At 37.7% G+C, this 16,963-nt stretch overlaps 1 protein-coding gene across 3 annotated transcripts; it reads right to left on the minus strand.

The window, feature by feature from the left end:
* Positions 1-714: 714 nt before the first annotated feature.
* Positions 715-16,201, minus strand: ABRAXAS1 (abraxas 1, BRCA1 A complex subunit). 3 transcript variants are annotated; one of them, XM_047090504.1, is made up of 9 exons: positions 16,066-16,201; positions 13,787-13,877; positions 9,804-9,840; positions 8,662-8,728; positions 6,940-7,133; positions 5,466-5,585; positions 4,433-4,517; positions 1,715-1,829; positions 715-1,327 (listed from the first exon to the last, which is right to left on the minus strand). In XM_047090504.1, the coding sequence occupies exons 1-9, from the start codon at positions 16,150-16,152 to the stop codon at positions 894-896; spliced, it is 1,230 nt and encodes a 409-aa protein (XP_046946460.1). In that variant the 5' UTR covers positions 16,153-16,201; the 3' UTR covers positions 715-893. The 3 variants fall into 3 exon arrangements, with proteins under 3 accessions (XP_046946460.1, XP_046946461.1, XP_046946463.1); XM_047090505.1 differs by lacking the exon at positions 13,787-13,877 and having other exon boundaries at positions 16,066-16,149; XM_047090507.1 differs by lacking the exons at positions 8,662-8,728; positions 13,787-13,877 and having other exon boundaries at positions 16,066-16,155.
* Between the last annotated feature and the right edge of the window lie 762 nt (positions 16,202-16,963).

The following is a 16,963-nucleotide window of genomic DNA, read 5'->3' on the forward strand; positions in this document are numbered from 1 at the left end:
CTTATATAGGAACACCAGTATACTCAAAGAAAAGTTCCTAGCCCTACAACAAAAGGTTGACAAAATGCATGTACGACTCCACTTTATGTTAAAATGAAATCTGCGAGAGACATGTATATATAAATATATATACACATATGCACCATTTTTGGTTCCCACTTTAACTGGTGTTTCTAGCTACTTGACCAGCTACTGACCTCAGACACACCATTACCAGACTTGTCCTGTACTCAAGTACTGGATTCACTCAATTTTGTGTAGAGGACTTCAGACTAGGAAGAGATTATTTGTGCTGTATTTTAGTTGTGCCATAATCAGAACTGCCAGATTTAGCAAATAAAAATATAGGACATGCAATTAAATTTGAATTTCAGATAACCAATGAATAATTTTTTAATGAATGTCCCTAATATTGCATGTTTCCAGCATTTTATCTGGCAACCCTAGCCACTTATAACTTAAGGAATAGAAACTGTAATGACTTAAATACCTCTTCATATTTTTAGACATCTTCTTCTATTGTGTTCTAATGCTAGTCTTTCTTTTCCAATTCTAAAGTATGCTATATAAGTTTAAAAGAACCATCTACTTAAATTAAGCTTTTCCCTCAACAGTTTTGTAAAAGGGGCACCTGGCTGGCCTGGTCAGTGGAGTGTGTGACTCCTGATCTTGGGGTTGGGAGTTCAAGCTCCTTGCTGGGTGTAGGAGATTAAAAATAAAATCTTTCAAAAGGTGGGGGGAAGAAAAACATTATGGTTTTAAAATAAAGTGCCTTAAAAAATAAATGCACTAGAACTTATGTATTACTGCAAATTGCTGAACATAGTAAAGACAATATAAATGTCTGGCTTTACCCTTCAGCCAATCAAAGCTCTCCTTTTGGCCTAAAAAGATCAAAATGTAGGAGACTGTGGATATTCACCAGAACCCTTCATTCTTTCAATCTCTTCATCTGTTTCAGGGCTGCTCAATGTATATGCTTTTTCTTGATTACTACTATCAGTATCTGTTTTAGATGGTTTGTTTTGTGTCTCTAACAGCCGTGACTTCTTGAATTGCCATCCATCATCAGTATCTAAAGCTTTATGTTTAATCATTTGCGGTGTACTGCTAGCTGGACTAGCTTCAGGAATGTCGGTGTATTCTACCATTAAGGTCAGGTTGTCTATCACATCAAGATGGTGGTTGGCAGTACAGCTACTTTTAGAAATATGCCTATTTTTCAAAGAGATAACACATGAATGAAGAAATTCGCAATCTGGAAAAAAGGTCCGTAAAGCTTCGCAAAGAAAAATGTTCTCCTGAGGGTCTTTTTCGACGGTCTCCCCTAAACAAAATAAAATTAACAATTCAACATGCGATATTTGTTTTACAAAGCTTTTGTAGTGATCTATTTGTTAAGTCAAAAAGAGCTTAACTGAATATTTCTATCCTCTAAACTCAGAAAAATAGTGTGCATAATCCCAAATTCTAATTTAAATGCCACTATATTCTAAACGAGAATTTAAGTTGTATTTTTTAGTATCAACAATATAGTATAGCTATAATAATACTGAGTTCTTTGTTAAGTAGGATTTAAGAGTATTAATAAAACAATTATTTTTAATCCTAAGGTACAGAAGTTCATCAGTTAGTTTAGTGGGCTCATCCATTGTTCAATCAGAATTTTTTTTTAAAAGCACAGAAGGCAGTGATGTGTGAACTTTTTACTTACGTGCTACTTGAATTTGTGCCTGTTTTCTTTTTTTAATTTCCCATTTCAATCTGTGTACATCCTTGAGTAGTTTCTCTACTGCTCGCTCACTGTGTTCTACTTTTTTGCATATACTCTGCAAAATAAAATAAGGGCGTAGATAAAATTCTAAGTGGTGTACTACAGCCTAGGTTCATAAATAACAGAAAGCCCTTTGTGGATTTTATATTATTATTAGCCTTTATAAATATATATTTTTTTATTTTGCTATTTTCTGAAGGAATGCAACAAGCACTTGTATGGTGCTTTATAGGTTATAAGATGCTTTCCAGATGTATTAACCTCCCATTTATACACACACAGCTTTATCACACCTGTTATCTGCATGGTAATACACAGAAATAAAAAACAAAAATATTTAAGTCATTTACTTTGAAACAAAAAATACTGTAGTATTTTGAGAGATGCATATTTACTCCAAACACAACATTAAGAAACTGACAATAGGGGCGCCTAGCTGGCTCAGTTGGTAGAGTGTGTGACTCTTGTCTGGGGTTGTGGGTTTGAACCCCATGCTGGGCGTAGAGATTGCTTAAAAATAAAATCTTAAAAAAAGAAAAAGAAACTGACAATAACAAGTAACTATGTTTTACTGGTACTATGAAAGAAACCAATGTGCAGACACAAAGGGAAGAAAGTTCTGATAGCATTTTGGCTCCTGGTTCCAATTCCTTCCCGAAGTTCAGCTGCTTTCTGCCTACAGCTCCTGTAACATACCTCTACATCCCCTATTTTAGCCCAAGTTAGTACTTTTGACATAAGAGTTCTAATATATTGCTATATGAAATATTCTGCCATTAAAAAGAACTAGACTATGTAGCAACATGAAAAATGCTTAGTGACATCAAATAAAAATCATGACAGTCCCCAACATCATCAACTACATAAAAGCATGTGTATATGTATTAGGGAAAAACCAGAAAATATGGTAAAGTGAAAATAGTTATGTTACAAGTTGGGATTCTGGACATGTCTGTTTTCTAAAATTCCTGTATTATCATTCACATTAAAAACCAGTGTGCATTAGTACTATAAAATGTATTAACCCTATTTCTTTCAGTGTGGTGTGCATGTGTGTGTGTGTATATATATATATGTTTTTTTAATGTTTAATTTTGAGAGAGAGAGAGAGAGAGAGAGCACATGGGGGAGTAGCAGAGGAAGAGGGAGACAGAGGATCTGAAACAGGCTCCACACTATCAGCACCGAGCCCGATGCGGGACTCAAACTCATGAACCACGAGATCATGACCTGAGCTGAAGTTGGATGCTTAACCAACTGTGCCACCAGGTGCTCTCCCTTAGTGTGCTATATTGAGAAGTACGGTGGCCATGGAATATACTACTCAGATCTCCACTGGAGGAAGCATAATTGACTGACAGCCCCAGCTACCAAACTTTCAGGTCAGCTACTGAAGCCACACTTCCCCTCAGCCACTCTTAACCAATGACTAAACACAGTGGGTATTAGTACAAATCCATTCCTGTAGGACAATTTTGCTTAGCCATCTCTCTAGCCCTGTAGTCTTTTTTTTTTTTAAATATTTATTTTTGAGACAGAGAGAAACACAGAATGTGATTGGGGGAGGGACAGTGAGAGGGAGACACAGAATCTGAAACACGCTCCAGGCTCTGAGCTGTTAGCACAGAGCCCAATGCGGGGCTTGAACCCACAAACCGTGAGATCATGACCTGAGCTGAAGAGAGACGCTTAACCGACTAAGCCACCCAGGTGCCCCTCTAGCCCTGTAGTCTAAAGTTCTCTCTACCCAGTTGTCCTCCCATCCTGTCTCCTCTCTCAGGTGTCAGACTCAGCATTGTAAGTCTCCCTGCCTGTTCTTGTTCCTCTCCCTTTTATCCTTCTCAGGCCTAATCTCTTACATGTCTAATCCCATCCTGAAGTCTACTTCTCAACCGATACAATGAAACAGAATTTAGTACTGTGGTAGATTATTCTGTTCTCAAATACATGCTTCCCTTTTTATCCTGTAAAAGGATTATATATCCCTGCCTACTTCCATGAAATAGGGATATATAATCTGGCCCATGAAATGTGAGTGGACGTGTCATGTAAGCTCTGAACAGAAGGGTGTTTTTTGGTTTTTAATTAAAAAAAATTTTTTTTAACGTTTACTTATATTTGATACACACACACACACACACACACAGCATGAGCAGGAGAGGGGCAAAGAAAGACAGAGACAGGAGACAGAATCCAAAGCAGGCTCCAGGCTCTGAGCTGTCAGCACACAGCCTGATGCGGGATTTGAACTCAGGAGCCGTGAGATCATGACCTGAGCCAAAGTTGAACGCTTAACTGAATGAGCTACTCAGGTGCCCCTGAACAGAAGTTTTAAAGCTGTTGTGAATTTCCACCAGCTCTTGCTCTTTTCCCTTTGTCATGAGAAGAGCATGTCCCATATAAGGAATGCTCCTTCAGTGTGGATCCTAGAATAAAGATGACATTTAGAACAGGAACAGAGCTGCAGCCAAGATATAATGTGAGTGAAACTAAACCTTTGTTTTTGTAGGCCACTGAGATTGAGGTCTTTGTTACTGAAACTAAACCATTAGAAAAATACGAATCTAATCAAATGTCAAGTTATCCCTAAAAGATTTGTTATCAATTTGATATGAACTCTAGAAGTAGTCTTTAAAAGTGTTTGATATGTGAACTTACCTTTAATTCCTCTTGTAAAGAAGCATACATTTCATTTATTTTATGTACCTCCTTTAAAGATCCATCTTCTTTAAAAAATTCAGAGCTGTAAAAATTACCATTTTGTCAAGCAAATGTATAGAAGTCATTTTAATACTATGACGACAACTTATTTGTAGTTGAGGAGCAACAGAAGATTCTTTTTACTGGTTTTGCAGGGACATTTTGTCAACCTACTTGTTCACAGCAAAACCAATCAGAAAACTTAGTTCATGTATCTTCACATTAGCAGACTTCAAAGCCTCTTACGTACTACTGCCAAGACTCAAAAGATGTTAAGAAAAATAAAGACTGAAGGAGAGAGGGGGAGAAAGGTTTTCAATTTTTAAAATATTTTACTGAATTTAAGTCATCATTGATTAAAAGAGGCAACAGTATTTTATATACCAAAAAGACAACAACAAACAAAAAACCCGGTAAGGCATAGTTTGTAAATTATCCCAATTAGAGATAAATGTAAAACTGTGCATCTCAGAATTAATATATTCAGTTCCTTTAAAACTGTTAATTCTTGTGGAACACAAAAATAAATAAAATCTAGTCTCTTATTCTCCAGTAAGTACCCTGTAGTACCAGTGTTGTTATTTCTGACATTAACTATTCCCTTAACGAACACACAACAGTTCTAGCTATATAGCTGTAGCCTATAGTATGAGTGAGTCTTGGCTAAAGCCTCGTATTTTTGTTGTTACTTAATATCCAATCTAATTTTATGCCTTTATGATCTAAATTGCTGCCTTAGAAAATTATTTTCAGGCCAGCTACTTACTCTTAGAATATATATGTTGACATACACAGGATATACAACAACCCTTCTCTTTTCTGTGTATTATAAATGGCCAAGTGCTAGAAAGAAATACGGAAACAGTAAAAAATAGTCTAGTTTATTTGAAATATGTGGTTATTACTTTTCCTTTTTTATTTTGTTGTGTAATAAAAATTAATTTCAAAAAATGAATAGAAATTTAGTGGGAAAGCAGCTGAAGAATCTCACCTGTGTGTTTTTATTGCTCGGCTAAAACCAGTGGACTCGCAGGAACCTGATACAGTTTTATAACCCAGTTGTTCAGACATGCCCAGATTGGCCACCACTAATGGTATCCTGTGAAAAAGTCTGAAATAATAAAATTTTAAAATATAAAGTTAGAATAAAGTAAAATATTAACCTCTCTTTATTATATACCTATATATACTTATACATATTATATATAGAATACCTTTCCCCTACAAGATAAAAAAATAAAAACCCCATTCCATACTACTTACCTGAGATAAAATTTATTGACTTGAAGCAAATGGTATTTAAAAGTGATGAAATGTGCATCGTGCAAGGTAATTTTGTGAAAACAATACCTTTCTAAAAAAATTTTTTATTTTAGAGAGCACGAACTGGGGAGAGGAGCAGAGAGAGAGAGACAGAGACAGAGAGAGAGAGAGAGAAAGAGAGAGAGAGAGAATCCCAAGCAGGCTCTATGCTTAGCATGTAGCCCGACATAGGGATCAATCCAACAACCCCGGGATCATGACCTGAGCCAAAACCAAGAGTTAGACACTCAGTCGACAGAGCCACCGAGGCGCCCCTAAAAGAAGACTGTAATGTCTATTTTAACATGTAAAAATAGGCAGTATTGTTGAGATTCATCCTGTCTTCCATGAATAATAAAATTAATCTTGGCACCAGGGTGGCTCAGTTCGTTAAACATCCAACTTCAGCTCAGCTCATAATCTCACGGTTCGTGAGTTTGAGCCTTACATCAGGCTCTCTGCTGTCAGTGCAAAGCCTGCTTCAGATCCTCTGTTCCTCTCTCTCTCTGCCCCTCCTATACTCTCTCTCTCTCTCTCCCCCCAAAATAAGTAAACATTAAAAGAAATTAATCTTAGGGGCACCTGAGTGGCTCAGTTGGTTAAGTCTCTGACTCTTGATCTCAGCTCAGGTCTTGATCTCAGGGTGGTGAGTTCAAATCCATGCACTGGGGGTGGGTGTCAAGCTCACTTAAAAAAAATAATAAAATTAATCTTAGTTGGTACTCTTTTCACTTAATCCTCATATCCCATGAGAATGTTGTTTACATAACCTGTTGGGAGTCTCTGTTAACTCATTTTGGTGGACCACCAAGAACAACCTTGTTTCTTTCTTTGCAGAGGTTATAGAAAAGCTGCTCAAGTACCTAGGATTAGTTCTATATTACGTCCTTTAGGAACCATATCCAAAGTACACATATTTTTTCCACCTCATAACAAATCCTCTGTGGCAAAAACACAAGTCATCATTCCATACTGGGCTTCTAATTTCCTTATGCAACCTTCATCTTCCCCATCTATAAGAAAATATGGTACACTAACTTCAGAGGGTTATTGTAACAAATGCAACAGTATTTGAAATATTTGTTAGGCTGCAAAAAGTACAATGAAAACATTGAGTATAGTTTTCTATTAACTGAAAACAGCCAATGACTGGCCAACATTACCCCTTCTGAGGTTTATATAAGGCATGCTCCAGCCGATGAGTAGAGCAGCTTTCTGTTATTATACTTGGTGTTAACAGCAGAAAAACCAGTTCCCGGCTTGAAAGATGCTTCTGTAAGTTTTTATGAAGCAGTCTCTCTCTAAATGTCATGATCTGGTCTGAATGACGTCGGAATTTGTACCAACCAACCACAGCCTGAGGGAAAATACAGAAAAATATCAGGTGTAGACCTTAGTGGTTACAATTATTATGTGTCTTACTGTCATAATCAAGCAATAAAATTGACAACCTTTAAAATAGCACTCTTAAATTTAGCAAGATTTTGGCATATATAAACAAAGTACATACTTAAGTATATACTTTACATTTATAAAGCATGTAAACTGACTTGTGTAGTCAAATTATTTTCCATTCAGTTATGGAGCTACTATTTTACTCATATAGAGAAAAAAAATTCCTAACTTCTTCTAGTTTCTTGGTATCATTTGCTATTTTAAAATCTTAGTCTTCAGTCAAAATTTAAATGAAGAAAATGTCAGTGAAAACAAATTTACTTCCTATATGGATATTTGGTTTGCTAAATAAATTGAACCCAATAGCTTTTAACTGAAATTTATATGGGAATGATACCACCTTTAGAAAGTGGGTTTCAAAGTTGAGTAAGATCATATGAAATGGTTTTACAAACTGTAACATTTGCTGAACAAATTTGTTAGTATTACTAAACTTTTTTTTTAAAAACTGGAAAAATAAAATCTCATTTAGTAATTATAGTTTAGTAATTATAACAAAGAGCAACTACTTTGCTTAAAGGTCTGTGTATGACAATGTCAGCAACTAAGTTTTGTATCTGCACATTTAAACTAAGGAAATTAAAAGTTTTCTTCTTTTTAAAACTAAAAAATTTTTATAAGTACATTTTTAAATACCCAAATATAATCAGGGGGCAAGCCCAAAGCATTTTCAACAAAGGAAGTTTTTTAAAAGAAACTTACTGGATCTACTTTTATTCTCAACTCAGAGACCAAAAAGTTTTAAGAAGTACCCCCCCCCCCCTGCCAATTTTGTATCTGTGGGGAAAAAACCTGTTTTGATCATTCAACAAGTCTTACCTAAACACCAAGTATACTAGTAAAGGTTAGGTGCTATATAGCAAAGCGCTTTAACTGCAGCTATGTAAAAGAACAGTAATGAGTTAAGTCCTGGAATAAATGGTATGGGAAGGGGTATGGTAGGAATGTGGAAGAGGAAGAGATCAATGCTAATTAGAATAGTCAAGAAAGTGGGGTGCCTGGGTGGCTCAGGCCGTTAAGCATCCCACTTCAGCTCGGGTCATGAGCTCAATGGTTTGTGGGTTCAAGCCCCGCAGGGGCTCTGCGCTGACAGCTCAGAGCCTGGAGCCTGCTTTGGATGCTGTGTCTCCCTCTTTCTCTGCCCCTCCCCCGCTCATGCTCTGTTTCTCTCAAAAATAAATAAAAGTTAAAACAATTTTTTTTAATTAAAAAAAAAAAAGAATAGCCAAAGATGAGAACAAGATTAGTATTTTTAATGACTGGTTTTGCTCTCAGAGCAATCCCTTTGAACTTCTGGAAGGAAAAAGCCTTTCTTTCTTCACTTGCTTTATAGAACACTGTGAAGACAAATGTTGCCAAAAACTTCCGTTAAAGTATTACACAGTTTTAGGATATAATACCAAAAAAAACCCCAAAAAGTCAGGGAATACCTTTTTGACACTTGATAATATTTTCTTCAGTGCTTGCTCATTTAATTCACCAGAAGAATTATAAAAGCTGTAAAAGCCAAAATTAAAGGCATTTCAAAGAGGCTAAAAATATGGATTTTATTAGCATTTTTAACTTTAGTTACTCCTTACCCACCCAAAATCCATATACCTACTTGCTGGTCATATGAAGTTCTAAAAATAAGAATAAAGTTCTCAAATTAACAGACTTAAAGTGGTAGAAACAGGAGATCCATAAGCAATGAAAAAGGCAAAGGAGTGGAGAATCCAGGGATCCTTCATTCAACAACTATTTCTGTATGTCCGTTGGACGTAGAACACTATACAAGCTCTAGCTTTTTCTGGCAGAGCAGTTTAAGACCACACAAAAGCCTTTATTTCTATCATCCCCTACCACAGATCTTTCTCACCTTTACCATACGCTCCACTGCAATTCTTATACAACCTTAGCTATGTGTACATACAGTGTGACTGTAAGATAGTAATGTTGATTTTTCAAGTACAATTGATATAAATCATAAAACTACACCATGTTGTAGTTGTTTGCTTTATGAAAATTTATCTAACTTATGTGTGTATTTTTCTACATGTATGTTATACCTGAATGAAAAGTTTTAAGAAATATCATAGCCTATTAGGGCTACAGTGCTATTACTATCTGTAGGACTAAAAACACAAGTTTTCACCATAGAAAGGCAATAGGAAGCAGGCTGGATAAAGAACCTAACCAGGCAAAAGATTACATTAGAATATGGTAAGTGAGGACACAAATGATCAAATAAACTGGAATGAAAGAGTAGAAAAAAGGGCTGCTGTTGATATATGAGAATGTGTCACTGAGTTTAGAATATGCAATGAGGTGACTGGGTGTGAGAAAAACCCTCTAGGTAAACTGGTACCTGGGAGAGGCAGTGGCGACCAGCGAAAGCAAGCATATAAATACAGAGAAAGAACTATTAGATAGGGCTGAAATGAACAAGTGAATTTTCTTTAAAAAGTCTTTTCATTTTTATCAGTACCACCATGTATAACTGACAATTAAGATATCTTGTTAGTTTTAAAATTTACTTCATTCACACAGAATAATTTTCACAATAGATCATTTACTTCCTCTTGCTACTTACCTAAAGAGCTGATAGCATGGAATATATTTCTGGATGTCTGGAAAAAAGGAATTTTTTGCTATGATTATGTAAGTTATCATTTGAATAGCATACACCAAGCACCTCATATATGAACAGCATATACTGAGGGAGGAAGTACTTTACCATGATCTCATTTAATCCTCACCACAAAGCTATCAGACCAATCGTTCCTTCCATTTTAAAGATGTGGTAACAGGTAGAGAGAGCGGGGGGGCCAAAATTCAAAGCCCGTGCCTCGGTCTTAACTAAAACACTACACTCCCTCTCAATAGGTTTAATAATGGCAACACAAGAGATAAATTTAAAGTTGCCATATTTTCATTGGGTTCTAAAAAGGTCATGCTCTAATTCTACCCAATTGACAACAACAGCTGTTAAAGGGATTATCTTTTGTTATTCCAAGCAGCTGCTTCATAAAGGATCTGTCAATGTTAACTACAAAAAAAAAAAAAAAAAAGCTAGTATCCTTTAGGAAGTAACTTTTATTCTCTTTCCAGTAGAAATATATCAAAATACATCTGAATTCTGGTAGCTACAGATGCTGTGCAAAACAGATTAAATTCTATTGCATAAGACATTATTATAAGTCTCGTAAGAAATAATCCAGATGAATATGGTGTCCCCTCTATTATTCCAAACTTCCAGATCTCTCAAAATTATTCAAGGAGCAGTATGAGTGAAACATCCACATCTGATAACAAAGAAACTTATCCAGTGCACACAAGTCCAGGGGCACCTGGCTGGCTCAGTTGGTAGAGCATGCGACTCTTGATCTCAGGACTGTGAATTCGAGCCCCACACTGGATGCAGAGAATACTTTAAAAACAACTACAGAAAAAGAGAATACAAGTCCTTCTGGGCTTCCCACTTTTAATTGTAACTTGTGTCAAAAATCAAATTTTACCAGACAGCATTTACTGGATTACTGTAATAGCAATCACTTATTTCAGATAGTTCCTGTGACATGTCCTCTTTGCATATCTCTTAGCTGGGCACATCCTAGCCAGATTACTAGAATTTTTTTTAGTTACTTAAATCAAAGACATCAGTGTGATTACAGAGAATTTGTGAATCTTCAGCAAGGTGAGGAAACCCACTATCAAACTGCTGTTGAATCTCTTCAAGTAAACATCTGAAGGCTGTAGACATCTCTGCATCTTTGTACCTGCAAGTGCCATCTTTAAAGAGAAAACTACATGAAATCACCATTTGAATAACTTTATGTGTATATTAATAAAAGTCATTCGGTCTATTTAAAAAAGGAAGTGATCATCCTCTTGAGACATTTTTCTTCTAGAAAATGTATGTTACCCTCAGACAAATCCCTGTTTGAGAAACAACAACAACCGAACAGAAACAGTCTTTGTAACTGATAATTGGTCAAACATACTCTGGTGTAGATATGGGAAAATACAAAAATGATGAAAATCTCACTAACCAAAGCAATGTAGTAATTTGTAGATCCTGGATTTTACTTGTTATCATCTAATAATCCAACATTTTAAAATAATTTGAGCAAATACTTAAGTGTTCCTATAGCATTTGCCTAATACCTCAATGCTTAGCATTGTTCCAGCACGATGGAGTTGCTCAGTAAGTGGTTGCTTAAACTCCTCAAAATACTTTTGCTTACTTTTGGTGGTATGCCAGTTACAATGTGGGGGAGGGGGGGAATGCCCCAAAGGCTTGTTTTTAAAGCTTCTGTCTGACAAGGAAAACCACATTAACAAAGTAAAGCTACAAACTGTATCAACACCTGTAACACATAACAAACGGCCAATTTCCCTAAATTGTAATTTGGTATTACAAATCAATTAAGAAAAAGCAAAACAGTAGAGTAGAAATATAGTCAAAGTATGCAACAGTGCTGTCCTTTCCAACAAACAAAAGCTAAGAAATACAAATTAATATAATTTCTTTTGATTTATTGAATTGGCAAAGATGAAAAGATTGGAAAATACCTAGTGGCGGCACCAGTATGGGGACCCAGGCACTTTTACATATTATGAAAGTCTTAAGAACATGACTTTTCCCAAGGCAATGGTCTGCCTCTAGGAATTTGACTTTCCAACATACTCTAAGTCATAGAGACATATGCACTACAAAGTCTTATTGTATTGTTTTGTATTAACAAAAAAACAAAGTCATTTGTAACTGGTTTAAGTAGATACAGTGGGAATTCTTAACTGGTAAGTAGATACAGTGGGAATATAAAGCCATTAGAAAGAATGGCAAACTATACATATTGATACTATTCTACACTAACAACAGTATCAATGGAGATATTTATCTTGAAGATATTTACCCATTTATAGTATAATCCCTTTCGTGTAAATAAAAATACACATTTATATACATGTGTATTATTAATGAGCAAAAAAATACTCATAAAACAGTGGTGACCAGAGAAGACTCTATTGAGTGTGAATTTAAATTTACTTAATATATTTACTTAACACATATATACTACATTTATATACATATATAAATCCACATATATACTTCCATTTTTAACCTTTTAAAGTGGCAAACAAAAAATGACATACAGTAGGAATATAAACTGGTACAGTATTTCTGGAAAGCAATTTGCTAATACAGATCAAGAACCTTAAAAAATGTTCATACCCTTTGACACTATAATACCACCCCCAAGAATCTATCCATAATAAATGTAGGAAAATATTTATGTACAAGGATGGTCACAGAAGATAATTTATGATAATGAAAAACTGGAAACTACTGATTATAATTTAAAGGACTGCTGAAATCACATAGAGCCATTAAGAGTAAGAAAGCTAACAGAATACACTGCAGTTATAAAAAAATGATATTTAGAGGATTGTTTAACATACGGAAGTGGTCATGACACAATATGATGTCATGATGCCACATTTTTTATACAGCATACTACCAATTTTGTTTTTAGAAATACGCTTAGATAAAACTCTGTTGGGTAATCAGAGCCTCCCCCCCACCCCCCATATATTTTAAAGCTCCCTTTTCCCTTTCTTCCCTGAAAGAACAGCTGCCATCTGCTGCAGGTGTTTCACCACCCACTCGTCAAACCCTTCACAGTCTTGCCTTTTCCACACCACACTCCAGAAGTTACTTACAATGATCTAAAACGGAGTCGAAAAAACTGAGTTTTTCAGTTCTTATCTTCCAATTTTTCTGTAGCACTTAGTGTTTGTGTCCAAACTGTTTTATCTTTTTTATTGGTCTTGCTGACTGGTTCCTTCTCCTTTTGTTAGGCCACCTTCCTACCACTTAAATACATGCAGGAGCTAGTTCAGCCGCGTTTCCCCACAGTAATCTTACCGCATCTTATGTTCCACACTCTTGCTTTAGGCCAGAGCCATGATTTTAATTGAGAAATGAAAACAATGCATCTTTTAAAATCTGCATTAAAAGGTTTTATCTATTTTTTAAAACAATTTACAAACTAATTTATGCTGATCCCATTTAGTATAAACCATCAACTATAGTAGACACAGAAATAAGTGATCACAGGGGCGCCTAGGTGGCTCACTCGGTTGAGGATCTGATTCTTGGTTTCTGCTCAGGGCATACTCTTGCGGTTTGTGAGACTGAGCCCCACATTGGGCTCCGTGCTGACAGCGTGGAGTCTGCTTGGGATTCTCTCTTTCTGCCCCTCCCCTGCGCTCTCACTCTCTCTCAAAATATATAAAGAAAGTTAAGGGGCGCCTGGGTGGCTCAGTCAGTTAAGCGTCCGACTTCAGCTCAGGTCATGATCTCAGGGGTTGAGTTTGAGCCACACATCGGGCTCTGTGCTGAGAGCTCAGAGCCTGGAGACTGCTTTGGATTCTGTGTCTTATTCTCTCTCTGCCCCTTCCCCACTTGTGCTCTGTCTCTGTCTCTCAAAAATAAATAAATGTAAAAATAAAATTTTTAAAAAATGTATAAAGAAAGTTTAAGGAAAAAAAAGAAATTGAGTGACTCACCAATTGTATAAATAACTTCAACATCATCCATTTGGGAATCAGTAATACTATTCTTGGCTTCACCTTTCACTTCCCCAAGAAGAAAACCTTCCTATAAAGGTAAAAAGCAATCTATGGAATACCATGATAGAATTACTATTCAATCACTTAACCAATATATCCCAAGATCAGGTGAGGGTCCCTGGTGAGGGACCAGGTACACTTTCAGTTTAGTTGGGAAATATGAACAGTTCAATAAAAATGAATAGAAGAGACTGTAAATACTTCTGTGATTTTAGCACACCTAGAACATAAAAGGCTTAAAGCCACAAATGAGTACATAATGTCTGAAGAAGGAAGAGCAGGGTAGTTTGTCTTGGAACAGAAGGCTCCCCTTTCTGAGTAATGAAATTATGGATAGATGGGAATAGCGCCAATAATGAAACATCCCAAATAACTAGCCAAGGACTCTGGATTAATGGCACATGCTTCTGGGAGCCAGTGGGTGCTTCTGAGCTATGAAATGACACAATGATCAGTGGTTTTAGACTAAAAGTTATACAAAAATATTAAAGATTTGGAATTCAGTATCAAAGTCGGATTTCTAAAAGGGGAACTAGGAGCCCTAATTGTTTTTAAAATGCAGGCATTTTGCCACAACAGCAGTGATGTCTTTGAATTTCAGAGAATTCGATATTTTCATTTGGCACATTTAAAGACCCAATATGCTTGATGGAGAAAGATTTTACCGTCTTTATAATTAGGTAAGAATGCCCCCTCCCATTCCATTAAAAAAAAAAAATGACAAAAAAAAAGTTTCAATAATGTGAATCTTTACTGGAATCTAGGGGGAACAATCCAGAACTCTATAGTCCAGTTTTTTAGACAAACCCTGGGAAAGGAAGCAGTGTCAATGCAAGAACAGCTATCCAGAAAATCACCTTTTAAAGATGTTAGGAAAAAGATGTAAGAGTAATGGCCTCTCTAACACAATGCTATTTCCCAAGGGCTAATCCTTTAAACTACAGAGACTTAAGGACCCATTTTGTTTATATTCACACAAAGACTTTCCAAAATAATTTCCACAGCCACACACATTATAAATTGTCATATATTTGCTCTTAGCTAGGTATTAATCTACAAAGTTATTTAAAATTGTAGGGGTGCCTGGGTGGCACAGTTAACTGTCCAACTCAATCTCACTGTTCCTGAGTTCCAGAGCTGATGGCACCCAGCCTGCTTGGGATTTGGTCTTTCTCTCTCCCCCTCCCCTGCTTGTGCTCTCTCTCTCAAAATAAAGAAAGAACACCCCCCCCCCTTTAAAACTGTATACATGAAAGGTATCAACTCCAACCTTATTAGGATTGTGCCAAAAAACAAATTTGGAAACAACATGAAATGAAATACACAATATTTAGCAGAAATCAGTAGGCTGTGTTCAGTACGGTATTCTCTAAACTGTAGTAGCATACTAAGCTCTTAAATCTAAGGCAGTATTTCTTGGGCTCAAAGTTTTATAGTCTTTTTCTGATTTCATAAGTTTTTCAAAACGTGTACTGTATTTAAAAAACTACCTCACTACTTCATCCAGAGATTTTTGAACCTGGCAGAAGTATGAAATGATAATATCTAAATTTGAGGATAAATTTAAATGTTTCTATTGTAACTGAAAGCATCAAAAAGGAACTAGCTGAGGCCTTACAATTTCATAAACTTGACACCAATGCAAACAAAAATCAGGTATCACATACTCCAAATTAGGCTTTCCCATCCACTAAGCTTTGCCCCAGAACAGCCACTGGATGGATGCATCTTCTATTCCTTCACTAGCCTACAATTTCAACAAACGCGCACAGCAGCTGCTCTGCACGAAAAAATTCAGCGGCCTCTGAAAACCACTATCGGTAGTTAGGAGGAACGGAAAGTCAACCCGCAACACCTTCCTACCGTAGTGCGAGAACGCTCTGTGAACTCTCCATCCTTTCACAACTAAGTTTAATCAGAAAAAAAGGGGGACTGCTGGAAAAGAAACGCGAGTGTGTGGGACACTCCGGTCCGGGCGAAGAAATAAACACTGGTTAGAAAAGGAATGGCTACTCCTGGAGAAGACTTGCCGACGGGAGACACACCTACGACCGCCCGGGAGAGGGACAAGGCAAAGCCCCAGGGCAGAGAACCAGCGCGGCGCCGCGCCGTCGGGAAGCTCATGGGCGGGGGCCGGGGTAACGGCGGCGAAGGGCGCCCGCGCTCGGGGCCTCTCCCGAGGCGACGCTGGAGCCCGCCTCGCCCCTCGGGCTCACCGTGTCCGAGTCGGTGTTGAGGTGCTGGAAAGCGAGCGCGCCGAGCACAAAGCCGGAGAGCACAGCCGACGTACTCTCCCCCTCCATGCTTCCGCAGGCTCAACGCGCAGGGGGGATCGGGAGAAGCGGCCCGGGCCCGGCTCCTTGAGCGTCGCGGCGGTGAGGCGGGGCCGAGCGAGGAGGTGGTGCCTGCGCCGGCGCACTGGACCCTGCGCGCTCCGCCGAGGGGGCGGGCCCGGGGAGGCGAGGGAGCTCCGGGTGGAGGAGGGCGCGGCCAGGCGGCTGTGGAGGGCGGGGCCGGGGCGCTGTAGGTTTTTCACCTGGGGCGCGGTCCCGGTCGCATTGTGGCTTCCGCTGACGACTTCGCAGTAAAGGCGTCTGGTTGTTGGCCACCACGAAGTGCGTTTGGGTGGCCAGCTGCTGCCAAGGGCCCTGTGGCGTATATGCAAACTATAAAAACCGAACAATGCTGACAGAATAGAAACAGTGCTTATGTCGCTGTAATAGCACAATGGAAATACCCTGGGTATGGATTTCAAAGTGCGTGATACTGCCATTTACCCATTGAGACCTCTAGCATACTGGCACCCTTTTCATAGTCTCTTCTAGAACTCTCCAGTGATGTTACATCGTGTGTGTGTGTGTGTGTGTGTGTGTGTGTGTGTGTGTGTCTGTGTGGTGGGGTGGCGGCTTCGGTTTCTTTGAGGATTTGCTATCTTTTAGAAAACTAAAGAATCAGGTTAAAGAATATGCTGATTATAAATATTGTTTAATGATATGTATAACCGTGTTGTGTTGAGTCATTTGATATAAATGGTAAGGGGAGTGGGAAGACCAGGGCTTGACAATATTCCACACACAATATGTAAAGCTATGTTTCTTAAATTATTAAGTCAGC

Source organism: Lynx rufus, unplaced genomic scaffold (assembly GCF_022079265.1).
Source record: "Lynx rufus isolate CCGP_SWC_20201006 ecotype Redwood Valley unplaced genomic scaffold, mLynRuf1.p SCAF_3, whole genome shotgun sequence".
Lineage (NCBI taxonomy): Eukaryota > Metazoa > Chordata > Mammalia > Carnivora > Felidae > Lynx > Lynx rufus.

Bases quoted from the DNA above. Each gene is read 5' to 3' on its own strand.
- ABRAXAS1 (XM_047090504.1), bottom strand. From the start codon at position 16,152: ATGGAGGGGGAGAGTACGTCGGCTGTGCTCTCCGGCTTTGTGCTCGGC. The intron at 7,134-8,661 runs GTATTCCCTGAC...ATTTTCCCTCAG, and splicing joins TATTATCAAGTGTCAAAAAG to GCTGTGGTTGGTTGGTACAA. The intron at 1,830-4,432 runs GTAAGTTCACAT...TTTATTTTGCAG, and splicing joins CTTTACAAGAGGAATTAAAG to AGTATATGCAAAAAAGTAGA.